This window comes from Gorilla gorilla, chromosome 2 (genome assembly GCF_029281585.2).
Source record: "Gorilla gorilla gorilla isolate KB3781 chromosome 2, NHGRI_mGorGor1-v2.1_pri, whole genome shotgun sequence".
NCBI classification, from domain to species: domain Eukaryota; kingdom Metazoa; phylum Chordata; class Mammalia; order Primates; family Hominidae; genus Gorilla; species Gorilla gorilla.
Window position 1 is genome coordinate 133376700 of NC_086017.1, and position 14662 is coordinate 133391361.

General features: G+C 41.7%; 2 protein-coding genes across 17 annotated transcripts in view; one reads left to right on the forward strand and one right to left on the reverse strand.

Annotated features, from left to right (window-relative positions):
- Positions 1-14662, forward strand: part of DTX3L (deltex E3 ubiquitin ligase 3L) — a 60416-nt gene that overhangs the window by 14980 nt on the left and 30774 nt on the right. The window lies entirely within an intron of this gene.
- PARP9 (poly(ADP-ribose) polymerase family member 9) overlaps positions 1-14662 on the reverse strand; it is a 36762-nt gene that overhangs the window by 2051 nt on the left and 20049 nt on the right. For 8 of the 15 annotated variants that reach the window (XM_019023571.3, XM_055383797.2, XM_055383794.2 and 5 more), the window contains exons 8-10: positions 10456-10836; positions 6988-7127; positions 6214-6388 (exon numbers count right to left, since the gene is read on the reverse strand). In XM_019023571.3, coding sequence (XP_018879116.1) covers positions 6214-6388; positions 6988-7127; positions 10456-10836 — 696 coding nt within the window. Of the gene's footprint in view, positions 1-973; positions 1004-6213; positions 6389-6987; positions 7128-10455; positions 10837-14662 lie in introns of all 15 variants that reach the window. The other 7 variants (XM_063704105.1, XM_063704108.1, XM_063704104.1 and 4 more) reach the window with 1 other exon arrangement.

Genomic DNA, 14662 nt, shown 5'->3' on the forward strand with positions numbered 1-14662 from the left:
GCTTAAGCCCAGTATGGGCAACATGGCAAAACCCTATCCCCACAAAGAATACAAAAATTAACCAGGCACGGTGGTGCACACCTGTAATCATAGCTACTCAGGAGGCTGAAGTGGGAGGACTGATTGAACTCAGGAGGTTGAGGTTGCAGTGAGCTGTGATCGTGCCACTGCACTCCAACCTGGGTGACAAAGCAAGGCCCTGTCTCAAAAAAAAAAAAAAAAAAAAAAGGAAAGAAAAAGAAAAATATGTCAAGGGGAATGTGGAGTATATAAAATGACAGTGTGCATACTTCATTGTCTAGGAAAAGCACTCCTGGATTTGGAAGGACAGAGGCATTCTAGTCACCAGGAGGGTATTGTGTACTCTCCATGGGTTGGCACAATACCTCATGAAGAATCTCCACGTGCATGTTATCTAGGTCCATGCTCACCAGGCAACTTTCCACCCATCAGGCACTCTGGGGACTGTGATACTAAGGAAGATATGCCCTATTCCCACCACTAGAAATGAGTACTCTCCATTCTGACACATTGTCTGTGATCTGTATTATCTTCTTTGAGGTATTAAAAACACTCAGGAGGCTGAGGGCCAAATTCTGGATCTCGAACTAATCCCTGTTCAATGCCCTTTCTGACCTCACTTAGAGGGAAAAAAATTATATCTTCTTTGATGCCATATTATCCTTCCTTCCTTTCCTTTTTCCCTTTCATTTCTTGCCTCTCTTTCTTTATGTGGGATGTAACCAAACACTTTTAGGCTCAAGAGCAGCACTAAACAACAGAAACGTACTACGAGTCACACATGTGGTTTAAAACTTCCAGGCTGAGTGGCTCATGTCTGTAATCCCAGCACTTTGGGAGGCCAAGGCAGGAGGATTGGTGGAGGTCAGGAGTTTGAGACTAGCCTGGGCAACACAGTGAGACCCAATCTCTACCAAAAATAAAAAAATTAGTCAGGTATTGTGCCACTCACCTGGATTCCCAGCTACTCTAGTAGCCACATCTTCAAACATTTAAAAAAAAAAAGATGAAATTAACATTTTTATTTAAGCCATTCAAGATGTTATTTTAACATGTAATCTATATTTTGAAAAGTATTAGATATTTTACATTCTTTTGTAGTAGGTCTTTGAAATCCGGTGTGTATTTTACACTTACAGCATCTTTCAATTTAGACCGGCCACATTTCAAGTGCTCAATAGCCGCATGTAGCTAGCGGCTACAATATTGAACAGTGCAGCTCTGGAAATTTAAAAGTGAGTAAGATATGATCCCTATTCTCAACATTTCACAAAGGGAAGTCTCATCATGTAAACAGATAACATATAGTACAATTTATGTGGCAAGGTAATATTTTGAGATAAAAATCAAAGATTTTCTTTCCCGGGAGTTTCTTCTTGCTCTTTGTTCTTCCACCTATATTGAGTCCTTGCTACTTCTTATTAAGGGCGAAAAGGATAAAGATGAGAACAAAGTCTATATATAAATATATGTATAGTTTTTTGAGAACTGCCTGCTGGGTGCAGTGGCTCACATCTGTAATCCCAGCACTTCAGGAGGCCGAGGCGGGTGGATCACGAGGTCAGGAGTTCGAGACCAGCCTGGCCAACATGGTGAAACCCCGTATAACTGTATGTATACAATTGTATGTATCTATATGTTTGTGTTTATGAGTACATATATATATATATATGTAATTATTTTTAATTCACAGAAGAGAGTATGGTCTTGAAATTCTGGCTTTCACAGTTAGCTTTTCTGAGAGTAAAAGGGCTTTTTGAACCAAAAGCTAAAAACCAGAAGGATTCAGAGCATGGGTTGTTTTTCTTATTATTATTTTATTTTGTTTACCATAAATGACAGAGCAGAGAGCAATGCAAAATATTCTAAGAACATTTTTCTCATTTCAAGACAAATGAAAGTTCTTTCTTCCAGCTGGTGGGAAGAGAAGTATCAGAAGTGATGTGACTAGAGCTCTTGGGGGAGCTTGGGAAAGGGCTCCCTCCACTACCCCCACTCCCTTGAGAGCCCTGGGAGTCAAGAGGGGGTAGAACAATGGAAATCTCGGAATAAGAACAACTGGAGGGACTCACAGAGCAGACAGGACCCTGGCCTGACTCTGGTGGGTGCAGTCCCTCATCCAGCTTCATCACCTGAGTGGAGAGTGGCAATGGCTGGAGAAGTCTCTGGAGCAGGTGAGGACCACTACCCAAGACCCTGCATTCAGCTTGGAGGATGAACATGCTCAAAAATTTCCTGTGTGGCAGGAGGAACACAGACATGGCCTGGAAAGGAATTTCTTCAGCATGGAAAAGACATAGAGTGGCCTGTGCAGACACTACCTGAGTGTGAAAGGCACAGGAGACTGCTAATGACCAAAGCTCAGGTGGTTTATCAAGCAGAGGACAATGGGAGCCATAAGCCAGACAACCCTCCCCACAATGCCTCTCCCAGCATAGACAAAAGAGGAGAAAAGGGGCAAACATTGCAGGAACTGAGTTTCAATCTTGAAGGGACTATGAAAACTCTGAAAATGACTGAGTTCACCTTGAACTGTCAAGATTCAAATTTTCCACATCTGTGGATATGGGGAACATGAGAGTTGGGTAAAGTTCCATTATAGAGCCATAAAGGAAATGAGTTCTATGCCTGAGTTTTGTAGGACTACAGATTTTAGTACTTATTAAAGTTATAGATGTCATAACAAAGGAATGGAGGTATGCAGGAGCACAGAGGAGGAAGATACTTACTAGGCCTGCAGGCCTGCAGGAAAGATGCCAACCAGGAGATGCCATTTGTACTATGTCTTAAAGAATAGGGGTTTGTAGCACTGAAAAGGGCAAGGAGGGAAGTCATTCCACAGACAACAGGATAGAGGCATGAAAGTAAACAGCATGTTTAGGGAACTCTAAAAAGTTAATGGCTGCAGTCTTGAGGAACATAGTGGGTGATGACTGCTGAAATAATGTGGGAGCTAGGGCCTTATATTCTCCGCTAAGGAGTTTGGGCTTTTATCCCGTAGGCAACTGGGAATACAGATATTAAGCAAGAATGTAATTTTTAGCGTGATAATTCTGGTGGTAAAGGATAGATTAGGTAGGGGTGTGTTTTGTGGCAAGGAGAGGACCTAGTAATAATCTAGGTCTGAAGGAAGATTAACTAAGGCAGTAGGAACAGAGAGGTGAAACTGGGCTGAGATCTTCATGAGAATGAATCACTAGGACTGGGTGAATGCCTGGGTATAAGGGTGAGGGAAAAGGAGGAATGGAGGATGATAATGTTTCAGGCTTAGGAAACCTGGTAGGTAGATGGTGATGATATTAACCAGGTTAGGGAGAATCAGCAAACAAAGGGCATATTTCTTAGGGAAAATCACGGCCAAGAAAAGGGATCAATTTGAGGTACCTATGGGACATCTGGGTAAAGATGTCAAAAAGAGAGTGAGACATATGAACCTGCAGGTCAGGAGAGAGGTAGGGAGTTAAGAGTTGGAAATTCCTAAGTCATCATCATTGAGGTAGGAGTTGAGGCCATGGGAACAGGTGCCATCACCAAGGGGGACATTGTAGAGGAAAAAAGAGAGAAGATAAAGAATGGGCAACAGGTGAACTCGTGAGATTATAAATTGTAAGGGCAAGAACTCTATGGTTTTTTATTTACGCTCTATTTCTAGTACTCCTAGCACAGGGCCTGATTCATAGAATGTGCTTAATAAATACCTGTGGAACAAATGAATCAACCCAATAAGAAACTGCATGTGTAGATGCCTTCTTGCACTCAACCAAGTCCTACATGCAAGAGATTTATTCAGAACTGGCTGGAATGCAAACATAAATAGCAAAAAGAAAATAAAGGTTTGTTAACAGAAGTTCTGTCTCCTTTGCCTGTGGGTGGCCATCTAAATTGACTGAGAGTCCTATAATTTGGAATATTGCACGGCTGAAAAAGCTAAGAGCTTTTGTACTCCAAATAACAACAGCTTCAGTGGTAGCAAGATTGGTATCTCCTGGGCTTGTCTGGCACCTTCTGTTAAGAGTTCTCACTAGCCTACAGAGATGAGTCAATTGGTGCAGGTCACATTATGGGTCATGTCTGAATTGCCTCAAGGCAGTGGCTGTTAAGCTAAGGGACAGGGAGAAGGGCAGAGCACACAGACAGCAGGTAAGAGCCCAAAATCTTGAGTTGAAAGACTATATGGAGACAAGATCTGTGGTTAGGTTATAAAGACATAAACTTAACCAGAAGAAATTAGGCCTCGTGCCCACTGAATTTTTAAAGGAACTGTATTGCTGAAGAAACCACAAGCCTGGTTGCAACAGCCTGAGCACATTCTAGCCTGTGAGAAAATCCATGGCTCCCTGATAGGCAATGAACCTGGAAATAGCCAAGGGCCACAATATATAAGGAAGATTTTCCCAGAGTGCAAAATAAAGGTTTTACAACATGGAATAGGGAGTCCTCTCTATACGTGTTCAGCAGCATGTAGATAAGTGGTGTGAACCAGTGGCTGTTGTGTGTTTTGCTTCTCCCCTTTCAACATGAGAGTTTTCATTGCAGTTTTCCCGCTCCTTTTTATATCACTATATAATGAGTATGTTGGGGGCAGTATCTTGCCTTTAAGCTTTAAGAGAGAACTGCCTGCTGGGCATGGTGGCTCATACCTGTAAGCCCAACACTTTGGGAGGCTGAGGTGGATGGATCACGAGTAGCTGGAGATCAGCCTGGCCAACATGATGAAACCTCGTCTCTACTAAAAAAAATACAAAAATTAACTGCACGTGGTGGCACATGCCTGTAATCCCAGCTACCTGGGAGGCTGAGGCAGGAGAACTGTTTGAATCTCGGAGGCGGAGGTTGCAGTGAGCCGAGATGGTGCCACTGCACTCCAGCCTGAGTGACAGAGCAAGACTCCGTCTCAGAAAAATAAATAAATAAATAAATAAAGAGAGAACTGCCTGAACTTGAGCTGATGATGAGTCTGGCTAACACCCTGGGACCATATTCCTTGGGAGGATAGTGGGTGTCTTAGATGTTTTAGTAAGAAAGATGTGTATAGATGTTGGGTAGGCAAGTAGCAGAGTCTGTCACAGGACTGAAAAGAGAATACTCACTAGATTTGGAAAATAAGAGCACAGCGATGATCTTAATGAAAGTAATTTAAGTAGAAGTAGTGGGTGGGGATTGCAGAGAAGCCAGCTTTAGGAGCAAATGGAAATTATAGATTTTTTAAGACTTTGCTAATGAAGGGACTATACTGATCATCACTTTCCTGGTTGCCCCAAAAGGCTTCTTGGTGGGGATTCATTTCTCTATTTTTATCCCCAGTAATTGTCTATGTTCAACATTTACCCCAAGTTTTGCCTATGTTCTCTCCAGAACAAAGAAAAGATGATTTCTAGAGCCTTTGCATCCTAGAAGCCAAGTCTATTGGAATTGACTCCTCAGCAAGGATCATGCTACATATGTTGAAAGATAAAGATCAAGAGCCACATATTTAATAGACCAAGCAAAATCAAGCCACCCCGCTAAGTACCTCTCCATAATTTTTACTAAATTTATTTTCCTCTTTTGGAGAGAACTAAAGCCAGAAATCTTCATTAGTGACTGAGGAGTAGAGGGGGCAATATAGGAATTATATATGCAATGTTTTTGTACATCTGAAAAGAGACATGGGAGTTACACATAGAACTCCTATGGATGAAGAGGATCTTAAGATGTTATGCACTTCACCTGCCAAATGATACCTAATTCATTCACTAGCAGGCTATAGGAAACAAAGGGATAAAAGAGAAAAGACCAACTTTCTTAAATTTAGGAAAATGCCCTTTTAATTAAGGGATGAGGATGGTTCAGTGCTGTTGGTAATAATTTTGTTGAGATAAGTAAGGCAAAAAAAAAAAAAAAAAGCCTCAACGTGTTCTCTGCGGATAGGACACAGAAACACATAAAGGAGAAAAACAGTGAACCGTAGTTCTTACTGCTCACACTTTTCATCAATGTAAAATGCATCAGCAACAAAAGATACAAAGGAAAAGTAAAAAATACCACTCTTTCCAAAATACTTTGTGACCTGGGTCATCATTTGTGACCTCTAAATCACAGTCACAAATGATCCCTTCCCCACAACAACAAATGCTATCAGTGGAAGAATCTACTGATGTCAGCTCACCAAATTCCACAGAGTAGCCCCAATGATGAGGCATTGACACCTACCGCAAGGTACCGAGTACATTCTTTGAAAGCCAACTCTGCATACCACATTGCAGAACTGGTATGGGACTTGCTGAAACAGCCTATGGCTCACAGGTTGCCTGTGCGGTTTTTCTTCCATCATTTTCTTCTTTCTTTGAAAGGCAGCCATAAGAACCTCATTGTCTATCTTCTCCACCTAGAACCATAGAAAAGAGAGACTGAAAGACTGAAAAAGTGGCTAGAGAACCGCTCTTTAAATTGCCTGTTATACTGCTTCAAAAATAAAGGAGCTTATGTGCATAATACTACTTTGCATGCAATTCGCTTTTCATACAAAGTTGCAAAAGAGTCTCTCCTCCCTCTAATCCTCTCCTATTTTGATTCATTCTTCAAAATTCCCTGCCCCTTCTCTAATAAATTCCTTTAACAAAAATTCACTGACCTAGACATAGTCTCTGCCCTCTTAAGCTCATAGTTTAGTGAGATAGAAAAATAGGTAAACAATTATAACACAGTGTGATAAATGCTATCCCACTTCTTTTATTTTGCTCAAAGATGGGCTTCCTGGATCTGGAATCTTTGCTTCTGTGTGTCCTGATGTCATTTCTACCTCCCGATTCCAACTATATCCCTCGTGCCTGCCCTGCCCTGCTCTCTTTTCAGTCTTACTGACCTAGGATTCCAAGTCCATGAGCAGCCAGCTTAGAATCATCAGCAGGTGAGCTTTTCCTTTGGCTACAGAAACAAGTTAATTAATAACAAAATGAGCCAAATCCTCCCCTTTGTTAGGTATACCTTTAGAACCTGCAAACCACATTTTTCAAACTGTTTCTTTTGATCTAGAAGCTCTTGAGTTGGAGGCACAGGACATTTCAGAAATGTGATATTTTCTTTCATTTCGTCTTGGGTTTTTTGTTGCTGAATAGTCCACTGTCCTAAAAATGAGTAACACAAAAACTTTACTTCAATGCTCTGAGAGAGGAGAAAAGAAATTTAACGAAACAAATTCTAGAAATTTAGAGGAAGGGATTAGCCAGTTTAAATTGTGTGCCTCATGTGTTTAGGACATGTAAGGAGAGCTATAATACTACGAGCGGTCAGGATAAAATAAAGGGGTAATAAATTTGTCTTTGGATGATTTGAATCATGAGGCTAAGGGGATGTGAGTAAAAGGAGCATAATATATACTTGCTTCTCCACAATCAATGCTGTAATGATGAGAAATAATTGTGTTGCTCATAGGAAATGTTTTTATTTCTAGCCCCAATGCCTATCAGCAAAAACAGACAGGCATTAGAAAATATTAAGTAAGGAATGATGGGAAATGACATGACATTTGTAAAACACTTCAAAATTTTCAGTTTCCTTCCTTATTTGATCATTATAGCACCACCACGTAATAATTAACACAATTTTACAAATAAAGAAATTGAAGTTCAAATAAGTAACTTGCCCCATATCACACACCTAGTAAGTAAAGAACTAAGATTACAAACCTGGCTTTCACCAATGCTTTTTTGTAAGTGACAAGGCAAAATACTTGGAACATGTATCGCTCATATACCACCCAATGAAGAAGAGCAAAATTTGGAGATTAAGAGTCTATGATGTCTTGTTTTTCCTCCCTTCCTCCTTTCTCCTCCTCCCATTTCCCTCCCTCCCTCTCCTTCCTTCCTTACTTCCTTCTTTCCTTCCTTCCTTCCTTCTTCCTTCCTTTTTTTCCTCCCATCCTTGTTTTCAACCTGTTTTTGTCTAAGGGAGCTCCTTACTGGACTAAATATACAGATGGACAAATGAAAACCAAAAAAGACTTGTTTTCTCTTGGTTTATTTTTAGTTTGACTTAAGACCAAGTATACTAAAATGACCTAATCCCTGGTTCATTATCTAATTGAATGGGCTCAATTTAACCACAAAAAGCAGGTGACGAATTGAGGGGAACTCACTAGAGAGCCAAGTTGTAAATCTGAGAAAGTAGGAGGGACAAAACTCCGTAGCAGAGGAGTTGCAAAGCCCAGAAACTTCAACAGAAGACTGTAAATTAACTTTGGGGAGCAATAGCTCATATTTATAAGGTGTAATATTAGAGTTCAGTTTACTTGAGTTCAACAAACATTTGCCAAGCTCCTCCTACATGTCAGGCACTGGGCTGGGCATTGGGGACCCAAAGATCACAAACTTCTGCCGTTGGAAATGCCTACCAGGAAGGATTAAAAGAGTGGCATAAAAGAGAGGCCATGCCTAACTTTGATTTAAAAAATAAAATTATTGTTCTGATGGATATTTGATATTCCTTATAATGATAACTCATCTCAAAATTATCCATTTTGTTAATTAAGATCTTAATCTGATTAAGACAGGGCAGGTTTGCCTGAACCTCTAAGGCTTCTATGGAATAATATGCTTAGTCCTCAACTACCAAAAGTGCCATCTTGCGGCAGAACAAGGGACTTACATGACTCAAAATTGTCAATAGCTGGGAGCATTGGCCCACCTTACGATTTCAGTTAATTTAAAGCAATGCCACACACACACACACATACACACACACAAACAAAATAATGCCACAAGTTTTATAGGAGATCCATGTTTCTTTGTATCCTGTTCCTCTAAGCTGGCACTGGTGTCAGTTTCAATACCTACATTCACTATGTTTCAAAAACTAAGTGAAAATCATAATCTTGGTTCTTATGCTTGTATATTCTTTTTATCCATGTTTTTTTTGCCACTGTGTTTTCTGTGGGATGTGAATACAACATTTATGGCGAACTCTCACTCACTCTAATCATTTATTCCTGCATTATTTTTACAAACACATGGTGAAAATAAGGTGTCCTTTGAAATTTTGCCTCTGAATTTTTGTACCTCTTACTAAATCCATTCTCCACATTATAACCAATGATCTTTCTAAAAACACAATGATCTTTCTAAAATTCTTTAAGGTTCCCTATTTGTTTCAAGAAACTCTCTGTACTCTTTCATGTGATTTATAAGGTCTTGCATAATCCAGGCCTTGCGACAATCTTATTTCTTGACGTTTTCTTTCTTTGCCTAACTTCTACCTATTATCCAGTTCTCCATTTATGACACCTGTGATAAGCCCTTCCCTGACTTCCCAAGTCTGGGTTAGGTGCCTCTCTGCAGTGCTCCCAGAGCACTTTCGCTCTCCTCTATCATCACTAATCTGTGTGCTCGTCAAGGTCCCCCATTAGACTTTGAGCAGGAACAATATCTATCTTGTTTATTGCTGTAGTCCTTGCACCTAGCACAATGCATCATGGGTGCAATATGCATTAGTTGAATGATATCTATATCTATCTCTATCTCTATCTCCCAAGATGGCATTTCTTTCTTTCTTTCTTTCTTTTTTTTGAGACAGAGTTTCGCTTTTGTTGCCCAGGCTGGAGTGCAATGGCTTGATCTTGGTTCACTGCAACCTCCGCCTCCTGGGTTCAAGTGATTCTCCTGCCGCAGCCTCCTGAGTAGCTGGGATTACAAGCATGGGCCACCATGCCCAGCTAATTTTTTTTGTATTTTTAGTAGAGACAGAGTTTCTCCATGTTGGTCAGGTTGGTCTTGAACTCCCGACCACAGGTGATGCGCCCACCTCGACCTCCCAAAGTGCCGGGATTACAGGCGTGAGCCACCGTGCCCAGCCCCGAGATGGCATTTCAATAGTATAATTTCCTAGTTAGCTCTAGGGCTCTGTTAAAAGGATCTCTCCAGATCCAATCCCACATGTATCCTGATGAGTTTAGTCCCACTGAATGGGAGATACTTGAGTGTACCTCACATTACCAATGTATAACTTCATTGGCGAGAGGGCTCAAGGTAAGTAATTTTAGGGTTCCTAATGCTGTCAGTAACAAATAAATACAATAAAACTTGATAAAAGAAATAAGTTAATCAGATGGAATGTGTCTACACTTGAGTGCTGCATCTGAAGAATTAGAAATGTACACTTTTCCCCATGGCTTGGGCTTGAGTTTTACCACTGCCAAAATTCCACGTAATTGCCTCTTAGACAATCAAGGTTATTACGAGTAAATAAAATTGTGTTTGTGTATGTGTTCACAAATAACCCTGATTGTCAAAAGAGAGCAAAAAAATAGCTCACAAAGGCTTATGATCTAACAAACAACCAGAATGTTTGATCCCTCCTCTCTCCTTCTGTCTCTTACCCACATCCATACATACACGCTCACACCCAAAAGAAGAAACAATGGGGAGAATTTACTTTCTAATTTAATAGAAAGTTACTCACCCAACAAGCGCCAAAGGCCTCGCTCCTTTTTCCTTGCTGTTTCCTCCTGTACTTTACAAAGCATATCTTCAATGTTCATAACCACCTCAACGAGGTCAGCCTGGGCTCCTTCAATCTCTAACTCTGTCCTTCCTGGGCTGATAATTTCTGTGATGGAGACACTTGAAGTTTTCTGAAGCTGAGACAAAATGTCATGTTCCTTTCTCCCAAGGTACAGAATATGATTATTCTCAATGATGTGGTGGTTCTGGAGACTCAGGATTCTTTGGATCCATGCGTGGGCCTCATACATCTCTTCCATGTTGAATCCCATCAGATTGATGGCAGGAGATCTAGCTTCAAGCCCATTTTCTCTTTTCTCCTCTCTGGTTGACTGGGGGACTGAAATGACTATAATAAGCAACCATGGAAGACTAGCGGTTTTTGCGTTTTTGTTTTTTTTTTGAGACGGAGTCTCTCTCTGTCTCACAGGCTGGAGTGCAGTGCTGCGATCTCAGCTCACTGCAAGCTCCGCCTCCCGGGTTCACGCCATTCTGCTGCCTCAGCCTCCCGAGTAGCTGGGACTACAGGCGCCCGCCGCCACGCCCGGCTAATTTTTTGTATTTTTAGTGGAGATGGGGTTTCACCGTGTTAGCCAGGATGGTCTCGATCTCCTGACCTTGTGATCTGCCTGCCTTGGCCTCCCCCAGTGCCAGGATTACAGGCGTGAGCCAACGTGCCCGGCCGACTAATGGGTTTTAAAACAGTGCAGAACAAAACACCATGGCCAGTGTTTTACCCCTATGATATTGTCACCACTGTCAGCAGTAGCAGCTTCAATTAAGTACCTATCTCTGAAAGCTGCATTGGGTATGAAGGAAATCTACCTGTATCGTTTACAGCCTCCTTGGGAACACAGAGTTTAGCTTGTAATGGATTAGCTTTATCGTCTCTTGCCTCTGCTATGTTGCATTTGGCAGTTCACAGATGAGTTCACCTTGTGATCTCACCCTGGATGTTAACTAAGTATTATTTCCTGCTGAATAGGATTTTCCTTAACCTCTTGCTACTAGTTCTAAAATCAAACATCTCTGAAAGACACAGAGCTGGAAGAGTCAAAATTATTTTTTAAAAAACAAACATGAATCTCTGATTTTAAGAATAATACATATTTATTATTTAAAAATTGGGAAATTATCGACATATAATGGAAAGAAGAAATACCTGTAATTCCACTACTCAGGATTCCTCACAACCTTATGAGAAAGATACTAGTAGTTGTCCCATCTCACCAACAAGGAAACTGATTCACAGAGTCATTAAGTAACTTGCCCATGGCTATAGGACTAGTTAGTGGTGGCCATGAAGCTAGTAGGTATGGGCATCTGACTCCAGTGCTCCCACATATGCCTCCCAGTGAGTAATATCTGAACAGCAGTGGAAATTTGCATCTTTCTCCTGAGATCTCAGTTGTGTGGTACAGGAGCTACAAAAGAAGTATAAGGACAGACCTAGAAGTAAGATGGGGAGGATGGCCTTCCTCTGAGTAAAGATAAAAAAGACAAAAGCCAAGGTTTTAGACAACAGTAAGAAGTAACCCAGGTTTTATATTGGAGGCATACTTTTTTTTAAACCCTTGTTCTGTCTAGGAGATTATATTATTTTTTAGGAGAAAATAAAAACAATGCATAGTGATATTGCATTTATCCATTATTATCAAGAGAAACTTCTTTTTCTTCTTCTTCTTCTTCCTCTTCTTCCTTTCTCCTCTCCCTCCCCCTCCCCCTTTCTTCTCCTCCTCCTCCTTCTACTACTTCTTTTTTTTTTTTTTTTTAGACACAGGGTGTCACTATGCTGGTCTTGACCTCCTGGCCTCAAGCAATACACCCACCTTGGCCTCCCAAAGCACTGGGACTACAGGCATGAGTCAGCATGCCTGGCCAATAATCATAATAATAATAATAATAATTTTTTTTTTGAGACGGAGTCTCGCTCTGTTGCCCAGGCTGGAGTGCAGTGGTGCAATCTTGGCTCACTGCAAGCTCCGCCTCCCGGGTTCACACCAGGCTGTCGCCCAGGCTGGAGTGTAGTGGCGCAATCTCGGCTCACTGCAGCCTCCACCTCCTGGGTTCAGACGATTCTCCTGCTGCAGCCTCCCAAGTAGCTGGGATTACAGGCGCCCACCACCACACCCAGCTAATTTTTGTACTTTTAGTAGAGACGGGGTTTCACCATGTTGGCCAGGCTGGTCTCGAACTCCTGACCTCGTGATCTGCTCGCCTCAGCCTCCCAAAGTGCTGGGATTACAGGCGTGAGCCACTGCACCCGGCCAATAATTATTATTCTAACTTTAGTATATGTGCTGGCAAAGCGAGCACTATTCTTCTAGATAAGTAAATTGTTCGGATCACTAAAGGATAACTCTTCTAGCACCAAAATACACTGAATTTTAACTCTGAGTTATCTATTTATTTTTTTGAGACCAAGTCTCCCTCTGTTGCCCAAGCTGGAGTGCAGTGGCACAATCTCAGCTCACTGCAACCTCCGCCTCCTGGGTTCAAGCGATTCTCCTGTCTCAGCCTCCTGAGTAGTTGGGATTACAGGCACACGCCACCATGCCTGGCTAATTCTTTTTTGTATTTTTAGTAGAGATAAGGTTTCACCATGTTGGCCAAACTGGTCTCGAACTCCTGACCTCACGTGATCCACTTGCCTTGGCCTCCCAAAGTGCTGGGATTACAGGCATGAGCCACTGTGCCCGGCTGAATTAAATATTTCTAATGATAACGTACCACCTCTCTGCCTTCCTAAATAGTTTTTTGTTTGTTTGTTTGTTTTTTGGTTTTTTTTGAGACAGTTTCCCTCTTGTTGCTCAGGCTGGAGTGCAATGGCGCAATCTTGGCTCACCGCAATCTCCACCTCCCATGTTTAAGCGATTCTCCTGCCTCAGCCTCCCGAGTAGCTGGGATTACAGACATGTGCCACCATGCCCGGCTAATTTTGTATTTTTAGCAGAGATGGGATTTCTCCATGTTAGCCAGGCTGGTCTCGAACTCCCGACCTCAGGTGATCTGCCTGCCTCAGCCTCCCAAAGTGCTGGGATTACAGGCGTAAGCCACCGTGCCCGGCCCTTCCTAAATAGTTTAACCTTTCCTTGATAATCTGAGATCATCATCATTAATCATTTTGTTTATTTGTCACCCAGGCTGGAGTGCAGTGGCACAATCATGGCTCACTGCAGCCTTGACCTCCCCAGGCTTAGGTGATCCTCCCATCTCAGCCTCCCAAGTAGCTGGGACTATAGGTATGCACCACCACACCTGGCTAATTTTTGTATTTTTTGTAGAGATGGGTTTTAACATGTTGCCCAGGCTGGTCTCGAACTCCTGACCTCAAGTGATCCACCTGCCCTGGCCTCCCAAAGTGCTGGGATTACAGGCTTGAGCCGCCATGTCCCTTGATTAATCATCTCTATGTTAATTATTGTCCTGTGCTATATAATTCGTTTACAGATGTCCGAAAGAATTACTGAATTAAATGGTGACATTTGCCGCCATTATTCAGATTAATGACATACAGACCTTTTTATGTTCCTTTTTTATGTTATCCTCACCTAAAACTCCTCTTATGTACCCACCATGGATTCCCTGTGGTTCCCCAAACATGCACTGGATTTCTTTGCTCCTGTGGGTTTTTTCTACCTTGGATGCCCCACCCTACCCTCTCTGGACATTGGAAATCTTGCCATGCTCAAAGCCCAGCTTAGAACCATCTCATTCATGAAGCCATTCTTGATCTTTTCCAGTCAAAAGGAATCCCTTTCTCCTCTTAGCTAACTGGGGAGTTTGTCTATCTTCCCAGTCATTATTTATTGCCTGGCATTTGTTTAATGCTTTCAATTTATAGAACACTTTTACATACATAATCTATTATCCTCACAACATCTGTTATTATCATCATTATACAGATAAATAAACAGGATCATAAAAGGCACAGTTCCAGGCCAGAACTGTTAATGCTCTCCTTCCTTACTTACAGCACTGCCAGGCCACTGAACATTCCATCTCAGTCCACCCAAACTCCACTAAAAGAATGACGTTATATGCCTGTAATCCCAACATTTTGGGAGGTGGAGGCAGGCAGATCACTTGAACCCAGGAGTTTAAGACCAGTCTGGGCAACATGGCGAAACCCCGTCTCTACCAAAAAAAAAAATTAAATAAAATAA